The sequence below is a fragment of the Quercus suber genome, unplaced genomic scaffold (genome assembly GCF_002906115.3).
Source record: "Quercus suber isolate HL8 unplaced genomic scaffold, Cork oak 2.0 scaffold_877, whole genome shotgun sequence".
In the NCBI taxonomy this organism is placed as follows: domain Eukaryota; kingdom Viridiplantae; phylum Streptophyta; class Magnoliopsida; order Fagales; family Fagaceae; genus Quercus; species Quercus suber.
This window is the reverse complement of record NW_027070306.1, coordinates 226926-236655: the sequence shown is the minus strand read 5'-3', so window position 1 is coordinate 236655 and position 9730 is coordinate 226926. Positions and strand designations below refer to the sequence as shown.

Here is a 9730-nt window from a genome sequence, read left to right as displayed (position 1 = left end):
GCCTTTGGGATAATGAACATTGCTGGATCTTGCACTTCATGTTACTTGACCGCAGGTACATTTTTTAGAAGTCCAAAATATATAATATAAGAGGTACAAACAAATCCCACATAATCCAAAGAAAACCCAAATTAGAACCTTGGTTAATTTGCCTTGGGCTAGATGATTTGGGCCCCTAGAAAGGTTATCACAACCCCACGCTATTATAACAAGTAGGACTAGCATTTTTCATGATCAAATGCTAATACATATGTAATCCAATGTGATTGCAGGGCCTTTTTCGCGAACTGCAGTGAATTTCAATGCAGGGTGCAAGACTGCAGTGTCCAACATAGTCATGGCAACAGCAGTGATGATCACATTGCTATTCCTTACGCCATTGTTCCACTACACACCTCTTGTAGTGCTCTCCTCTATAATAATAGCTGCCATGCTTGGCATTATCGACTATGAAGCTGCCATCCACCTTTGGAATATCGACAAGTTTGATTTCGTTGTCTGTATGGGTGCCTATATTGGTGTCGTCTTTTTCAGCGTTGAGGTTGGCCTTGTCGTTGCGGTAAGTGGATTAGGAACATTATCCAAAAAATACAATATGTTCTAATTTATTGTTTAAAGTTGTTCATGTGGTTTATATTTGAAAATGCAGGTTACACTATCCTTGCTAAGGGTACTCCTATTTGTAGCAAGGCCAAGGACTTTTGCCTTAGGGAACATTCCCAACTCCATGGCTTACAGAAGCATTGATCAATATCCAATCGCTAATAATGTTCCTGGAGTACTCATTCTCCAAATTGACGCCCCATCTACTTCGCAAATTCAAACTACTTAAGAGAAAGGTACAAAAACATATGCAATATTCAAGTTGTTAATGATAACTCACTATTATTGAGCATGAAGAAAATATTTATCTTGGTGCTAAACTTGTTCACAGAATCCAAAGATGGATTTACGAGGAGGAAGAGAAATTAAAATCTTCTGGACAAACCAGCCTACAGTACATTATCCTAGACTTGAGCGGTAAGGAATCAATTAGAAACAGTCTCTCTAGAACTCAATAAAGACATCAGCGTTTATCCTATACAATATTACAACTACTCTCCTCATAGCTAAAGATGCATTTACATATCACAGCTGTTGGTAGCATTGACACGAGTGGGATCAGCATGCTTGAAGAGGTTAAGAAGAATTCAGATAGCAGGGGTCTCAAGGTAGAAATTTTATTGCCATTTCTTATTTTAAATTCAATGCCAAGAAATAGCTTTAGTTGATTATTAAAGTACTATATATGTTGTTTTCAATATAGCTTGTGCTAGCCAACCCAAGAAGCGAGGTGATTAAGAAGTTGGACAAGTCCAAATTCATCGAAAACATTGGTGAAGAATGGATTTATTTAACAGTGGCAGAAGCTGTGGCAGCATGCAACTTCATGCTACACTCCTGCAAGCCCAATCCAGCTGCAGTTGAATTATAAGGACGAGAAAACATGGTCTAAGCTATGATCAATTGCATAATTGATCCAAATGTTTATATGTACTAGATGCATCCATGAGTATTAGGCAAGAGCGTCCGCCAATGATGAGGACCAATGCAGAGTGAGAAAGAGGGTATTATTTTTGGGGTGTTTTGCTAATTCTTAAGTATTGTAAATGAAAATGAAATATGAAATGTAAACTTATCGAACTAGTACTGAGGCAAGTGGCTTGATGGGGCCTGGGGTATTAAGTGATTCCCCGATTCCTACATGTAATGTTTCTGACTATAAAGTCTGTAATCGAAGTTTCAAGACTTGGCCACACTTGTGGGGCTCAATTGCATAATGAATCAACAGTGTTATGTTAGATTCAGCTTTTAATAGAAAAGAGCCATTACCACTTGACCATCATGGGCATCACATTCATCAGGTGGCCTGTGAATTGTGATTAAGACTAACCATTTTGTTTCAGCCATAGAAAACTAATCTGAAAAGGAAATGTCCTTAGATCTTGAATTGAGACTTGCATCTTATCTTCGACAGTTGACCTATAAATAGCAATACGCACATGAAGGAGAAGGTATCTTTTGTATATGCCGAATACGTGAAATAATTATTACGCATAAAGACCACAATTTAAAGTACTGGAGAGTTCTATAGAGCAACTGTTCACCAACACTTGTATATTCATCATTTTTATTTCTACTTGTGTGGTTTTAGGTCAAGTGCACAAGCATAAAGTTGAACCAGAATTGTTAGTCCTGTGCTGATAGACCTATAAGAGTTTCAACTTTCAACTACTTCCCTCATTGTGAAAAGAAAAACATATTATTGGGTTTTTGCATAGGCATTGTCCTATCACGTATGTCACACAACAGGAAATTAGACAATGTCTTTATAAGGGTCTCTTAAAAGTTAATCAATAACTCTAATTAATCTAAACAAATTGAAGTGGAGTTTGTACTAACTTTGTTCTCGGAAAAAACATATTGAAATATCATCTTAAATATGGTGTACTTGCAGCTTATGCGCGTGTCTGGATGCTCCCATGTGATTATTCTAAAAAATGTCAAATCACCCAAGTGAACTCTACACCTAAAATTCTAGTTCCTACAACAATGTAAAACGAGCACTCTTATCTATGAGTTCAGATCGTAAAGAAACTCAATTGAAAAGCTTTAGTTTTGAACTTGGAAGTTTATGGGATGACCTTATTAACTAATTAAGAGCATTTATCAACCAAATAAATCACCCTTCAAGTTAGGACTTCAATAGAAATATGTAGCCATGTAAACCATAAGAGCCTTCAAATAAGCGGAGAGCCCAACCGGAAGCTCTTAGAACTTGTGAAAACCACATGTATTTTTTTTCTCCATTATATTCTATCTAAAGTCATATACTCTGAATCTCTGATACTTCCTTAATTGACATGAAATGTCATTTTATTATTAATTCTACTAATGCAATTTTCCAGTTATAGCATAACTGGAAATTGCTTACTTTTTCTTCTTCTCTTTTCCTCTACTAATTTTATTAAACCCTTGTTGGTTATGGTTCTCTTCAAATTTATTTCCTATTTTGTGATACTCAGTTGAATAGGTGAGTGCCTCTCTATTTGCTTTCATGTATTTAGCAACTCCAAAGATTATCACATTAAGCATTTGAGAAGCTAAATTAAGGATATGCTTTTATTAGAAGATGTCAGCGCAACCAAGTTACCAAGTCTTATCCTGATCTAAGCTAAAAAATTCCAGGTTATAGAGATCAATATGAACCAAACCAAAATCAAATGGCCCAGTACAAACTGGCTTAATCCCATTCTCACCCCTATTTATCCGTTGTCCATGCTGAAGCCCCATCAACAAGCAAGACCCATATCACAATTATTTGTATGTCAGATATGGCGCTTGCTTTAATTTATAAAGCTCACCATCACCTATCTTTGCTTACCATTGGAACTCTCAGTCCAATGACTGCGTTTAATTGACTCAGAATTGATCCCAATGTTAATATGCAATTAATGAGGAACACAGTCCTTTCCACATTAATGTTGATCACAATCTTTCCACATTAGCTAACTGAATTTCCCTGTATCTAGGTAAAGCTAATTCAGGATGATGAAATATTCATCCTTAATTCCTGTTTAGTGATATCACAATATAATTTATATACGCCTATGGTAATTCACTAATCATTTTTTAGAACCCTAACTAATCTTTAAGTAGATTACCCACTTTCCTAAACACAATTACAATTGCTCAGATATGGTTTTAAAGGTCTCATATGTAGTACCAAGCATGAAAGTAATAGAAGAATTGAAGAGATACACATGTGATGGTCTCTTATCAGAACATTAACACACACTATATGAACGTGAAAGATGATAGACTCCGAACCACCAATTCATCTTTCCTTTAAGCAGAAATCAAGATAAAAGAATGATTTAGAAGTTAACAATATCAGTCAATCAGAATAACGCAATTAATGAGGAGCACAGTAACAAGTTTTTTATATACGAGTAAACACAGACCAATAAAATAAAAAATTGTTTCATTGAATTTACATAAATGGAGATCTGGAATAACGGTATTAGCACTATTTATAAGCTATAGCCATTTTAAACACTTTTAAGACAATTACTTCCAACAGTTCCTGACATTGATGTTAGTAATATAAAATCGGCACCAGAAATGACTCACTTAGTTCAAGGGCAAAGCCTCGTTTTCAATCAGATTACAGGAAAAGCAATCATATAATAAAAATCTCTGCAAAACAAAACCACTCAAAAAGCCTGCAGATTTTCAGAAAGAGTTTAAAGCTGACTACAAGAATGATATGACAAAGAAAAGCACCTATTGGCAAGCATTTACCACATCAAAGCAGGAACTTGCATACCAAATCAAGGCAAAACACATACAACTGATGTTTTGTCTTTCTTTTTGACTTAAAGCCGTCTAACTTTAGCAGACCTCCAAAATTTATGAGATGGATCCATGCCAAGATAAGAAAGAGTATTAAGATCTTGGACCTGATGTCAAGTTTCCATCATTTCTTTGTTTCCATCAATATGATAGTTCTTGAAAGTAGCGAAACTTCTCCCAACTGCTACACCTTCCTGTTTCACACCCAACAGTATGTGTTGTTAGCATTCTCTTCGGGGATACAGTATAACGTGACCTATACTAACTAATTTTTCTTGACCAAAGTTTTCTTTCTAATAGTAAACATTATATGGGCAAAAAAACAATTCATGAGTTATGATAAACATGGCAAATGCTAAGGCAAATATTACAAAAAGGTTTACAAGCTCACAAAATGATGAAAATGCTTGTTACCACATTAACAATATAATAAATATTTTTTTAATAATTTTTTTATTGTGTTAAAAAATTATCACATTAATTCGTAAAATTTATATATATTAAAATTTATAGTATCCCTAATATTAATCTTTAATCATTAATATAAAATAAGAGACGTAGTATATATTATTTAGATAATAAAATACAAAATTAAATTATGAATAAGATATATGTGTGTGTATATATATATATATATAAATTTAAGTTATACATATATTGCACAATAAGATAGATAATTTAGATTAGATGTATATTAAATTGAATTATGAATGGGACAAGACAAAATTCATTCTTGCTCTATCCTTATTGGGGGAAAAAATGAAAAACCTGCACGGGATGAAATAGGGCTGGATGGGAATATCCTCTGTTTGCGCCCATTAATATTTTTCTATTACTACTTGTCCATATATTGTCTATCTTTGTTTACTTACTTTGACCTTATTGTCAAAAGTTAAACAAAACATACCAAACTTTTAATTTGTTTTTCTATTGGCGAAAAGAAAGACAGGTTGAACTGCAATCTTTAGTCGGTGACTCATGGGCCAAATTAATGGTCTATTGTGGAGGCGCTAATAAACAATATTAGTCGGTGATCATGCATTTTTCATCATATGGGTCCCTTCAATATTGATAGTTGTCACGTATATGGATTTGTCTTGTTTTCAATATTTCGAGAGGAGATGTGAGTATAATACATGTTGTAAAAGGGTAAAGCTTGACTCCAATGTATTGCAGCTGACACAATTTTAATATATGACAAAAATTAAACATGTGTCTATATACACTGAAACTTTGGATGTAATCCGAGTTTGTCTTAAAATAGTCACGCATCAGTTCAGCATTTCATTTGGTGCACGTGGGCAAAGCGCAAATAATAAATATCAAGATTTCATTAATCAGAAGTGGTGCCAAATGCCAAGAAATGAGCATTTGATGCATGTGATGGGAATTGTATTGTTTGATACTTACAGCAAGGCCAATGATGCCCGTGATGATCCCAGTTTTGATTGCTGATGATAGATGCGGTGACCCAAAAGCCAAGTCAGAGACAGAAAGTGGATTTATACCTTTCTTCAGATGTCCAATCTGGAGATCACAGATACAAACAAACAAACACAAATTAATGAATATGATACACCCTGTAATTAAATCCCTCTAGCACTTTAAAATCTATTATACTATAGTCTGTCCAAGAATATAAGTGTAAATGAAGTGTGTGAGTTTGTCATGTATGTGTGGAATAATATGGTAAGACAAAGAAGATTTGTATGTCGTAGTCAGAGCTACTTTACTGGTTACATGTACATCATAGAATATTGGTCGTATTTTCATGGGTGGAGGCTTACTTGCTGGATAGCATAGACTAGTAGTGCCTAGTGGGGTTAGCAAAGACAGACAGAGAGAGCTTACCACTTGAACACCATGTTTTTCAGCATGGGTCAGAAAAACAAGGAGGCTTCCCAAAATAACAGATGTCAGAGGCGCCATCGCATTTATCCAAAAGAAGGTTGGCTTCCTCTTGCTCTAGTAGATCCAAAAATAAAATAAAATTAATGCATGCAAACATAAATTTTGGTCTCAATAGTGAAATATAAAGTTTTTTTTTTATTCTTTTATTTTTATAAGAGTGAAATATAAAGTTATATAGAAAAGAAAACCCCATAATTGTTTTATAATTTTTTTTCTTTGTAGATTGTTAGGTTCAAATTCATATATTCATGACCTCATCATGAAGGATTGAGAGGTTTAATTTTTAAAATTTATGCTTTCTAAAAGCATGCTATGCGCCTTTTATTAGAAATAAAATAATTCACTTGGGGTCTATTTGGATACCGCTTATTGTTGAAAACTGAAAACATTATAGCAAAATAATTTTTAAATGTATGAATAGTGCTATAAGACTTAATTTTTTTTTAAAAGTTGTTGAATATGGTACTTTTGGATCCCATAAACAGTGCACAAGACTCATAAAAAAAAAAAAAAATGCAAACGGCAAGCTGGGAAATGCTATCCAAACTCCACCTTATTGCACTAAAGATAAATTTTATTGGTTCCTAGTTTAATGCAGCCAGAGAGAGAGAGAGAGAGCAATCAAGCCCTTAATGCTATTCTTTTGATTAAGTATTTCTATGGTCAAACCATACGTGCTGCTTGAGGTGTAACTAACAAACACACTTTTTTTTTTTTTTTTTTTTTTTTTTTTTTTTTTTTTTGCGGTGAAAAGTAAGTTAGGTTTTGACTAACTTGTATCTTAAAAGAAAAGTGCAGTTTTAAAAACAAAGTAAAAAAAATTGACTTACTTTACAAGATAAATAAAACCAAACGAGTTTTTGGATAATAATGGTTGCATCATCTTGTGTAACGATTTGATTGGTTAAGCATTTTTCTTTTTATCCATTATTGACTTACCATTTGAGATCTAGCTCTTTGTTTTCCAAAACTTATTAAGGGGTGAAAGGTGAGTCCTAACCCCTAGAGTGAGGAAAGGAATTAATGAAGATACGTGTGTGTTTATTTTTGGGTAGGTTCAGATGATGGTAGCCCTTACTATTAAAGAAACACCCTTTACAATTTTCCATCGCTACTTTGATTATTATTATTGTTGGTGGTGGTTTTGATGATGTTATGTAATTATTTAGACAGCAGCAGGTGGGTAAATGACATGAAAGGTAATATGTTTGATTCTTTCACAAACTTTGAAGATTGAACCTTTTCAAAACTTGGTACCGAAGGCTTAAAAAATAATGTTAATGCAATAAGTACTATACTTACGAAATACTTAGTTAGAAGAAGGAAGGACAGGAAACAGCAGCCCAATACAGCACTTTCCCATCTCCACTGCAATATAGTAGCAAACATCATAAAAATTTCAACTAAGAAAAATAGGAGAGAATATATATATATATATATATATGTATGTATGTATGTATGTATATATAGGCTAGTTATAGTAAAAGAAAGTTAATTACCTGGTGTGTTTGGCCAAACACAGCGCGCATAACCGAGACAATATCAGTCTCATGGGTGAAATGAATCAGCCCAAGAATCCCTTTGAGCTGCTGGAGACAAACAACTGTGGCTGCTCCACCCATGAAGCCCAAAATTGTTGCATGCGACAGAAAGTCCACGATAAATCCAAGTCTGCAATTTAAAAGATCATTTCAAAAGATTATAAAATACCATGAAGCATGTTGAAGTATATTGGAGGTCATTTTTATTCTTCTTTCTTTGTATCTTTGTCCACATTTTACTATTTTTGTAGCCTTTAGTTATGCCCTAAAATTTAACCCGCATGCATTGAGTACAAAACCCTATATAATAGGTATTAGGATCCATTTGGTAGTCGTGTGTTGCATTATTTAAATGACGTAACACGCTTTACGCTATTAGATTAACTAATGAAGTAAAATCTTAATTATGAAATGGACTATCTTCATTTTAAGTGAAATAGATAAGAGAACAACAGACCTTAAGATCCCGAGTGAAGCTTGAAAGATTCCGGCAAAGAACGTAGCAGTGAAAGCCAACTGAAGATAAAGTGTTGGGTTCTCATAAGGGCTAACTTCCTTTCCCAGCATAGAAGATATGAGAAGTGATGCAACAGCCACAGTGCCTACTGCCAAATCTCTAGAGCTTCCCAACATGGCATAGACCAATGGTGGGACAAAGCTAGAATCTGCATGTTTTAGATATCCCATTTTAGCAAAACAGATTCATAACGAGCATATTGTAATTCATAAGCGTATTTGTTATAAAAATTTGGCCACTTACACAATCCAAGAATCGGTGGCAAGTTAGCCAAATTTGCATAGCTTATCCCTTGAGGGACAGCTAGACTGGCAATAGTGATTCCAGCAATAAGATCAGCTTTGAAGAACTCGAACGTGTAGCGAGGGGCCCATTCGAGGATTGGTACAAAGTATTGTAGGCCCAGTATAAACTTCTTAGCTAGAGACTGGTTCTTAAACTGGCGAAAAGGGTCATCAGGAAAGAGAGTCTCTTTGAAAGAAGACTGTATGGACTTGAACAATGGCTTGGATGGAGGAATGGCAACTCTGTGTGGGCATTCATAGTCGGCGTTACCCATTGATTGAAAGCTATGTTTGATTTAGAGATACAATGGTACAAAAGTAGCTAGAAATGTTTAACAAGTTGGCTTTATAATATACGTTGTGCTATGCAGATATCTAGCACAACTTATATGGTATGTGCCTTTTTCTTCAAGGGTGATTTTCCTAGTTGTAGTTGGCTAGGCTTGGTGACATTTGAGAGAGAAAGAGAGAGAGGGAAAGAGAGAGAGAGAGTTGCCAAATGCTAAACTTGGGTTTTGAGCTAAGAGCTGATTGTGCACTGAGGAAATGGCAAGGGGAGCTGGTATTTAAAGTGGTAAATGGCGCGTGGTGGATGTTCAAGTGCTTTATGGGACCCAGAAACGGATTAACACGCGGCCTTAATTTTTCATCAAACACTTTGACCTCATTCGACTTTATACTCTGCTTTGCTTGGCAACTACCGTCCACTACTTTGTAATTTGTATCACTTCGTACGTAGGTTCATCATATCAAACTAGCTAGTAGGTTTCTGTATAGTTTTCTTTGAATTCAAAGAGGAAGTAATATCCAAATCGGACGTGAATTTCATATATAAATAGAAGATGTGGTAAAATTACCCCCATAAGAACATTCACATCAGTGAATGTAAAAATTTTGTAAAAATTACACATCTAAAATCTACTTTTTTTATTTTACATATTTACTTATTCACAACACCCACATCAGTTTATTTATTATCTATTTTCTCTAAATAATCATTTTATATTCTTTTTTTTTTATTTTATTTTTATTTCAACAACTTTACTATTTAATCCCACTTTCTCACTTTTCTTTTCTGAACG

General features: G+C 34.3%; 2 protein-coding genes across 2 annotated transcripts; one reads left to right on the top strand and one right to left on the bottom strand.

The window, feature by feature from the left end:
* Window positions 1–1900, top strand: LOC111998445 (sulfate transporter 3.1; the record flags this gene model as incomplete). Its single annotated transcript, XM_024030538.2, is given in 6 exon segments — window positions 1–55; window positions 273–559; window positions 650–839; window positions 935–1020; window positions 1135–1211; window positions 1307–1900. Coding segments are annotated over 3 exon segments (525 nt in total), but the record flags the coding sequence as incomplete, so codon positions are not given.
* Window positions 1901–5805: 3905 nt separating this feature from the next.
* LOC136065195 (sulfate transporter 3.1-like) lies at window positions 5806–9189 on the bottom strand (the record flags this gene model as incomplete). Its single annotated transcript, XM_065768015.1, is given in 6 exon segments — window positions 5806–5922; window positions 6247–6360; window positions 7609–7674; window positions 7806–7977; window positions 8305–8512; window positions 8608–9189. Coding segments are annotated over 6 exon segments (993 nt in total), but the record flags the coding sequence as incomplete, so codon positions are not given.
* Between the last annotated feature and the right edge of the window lie 541 nt (window positions 9190–9730).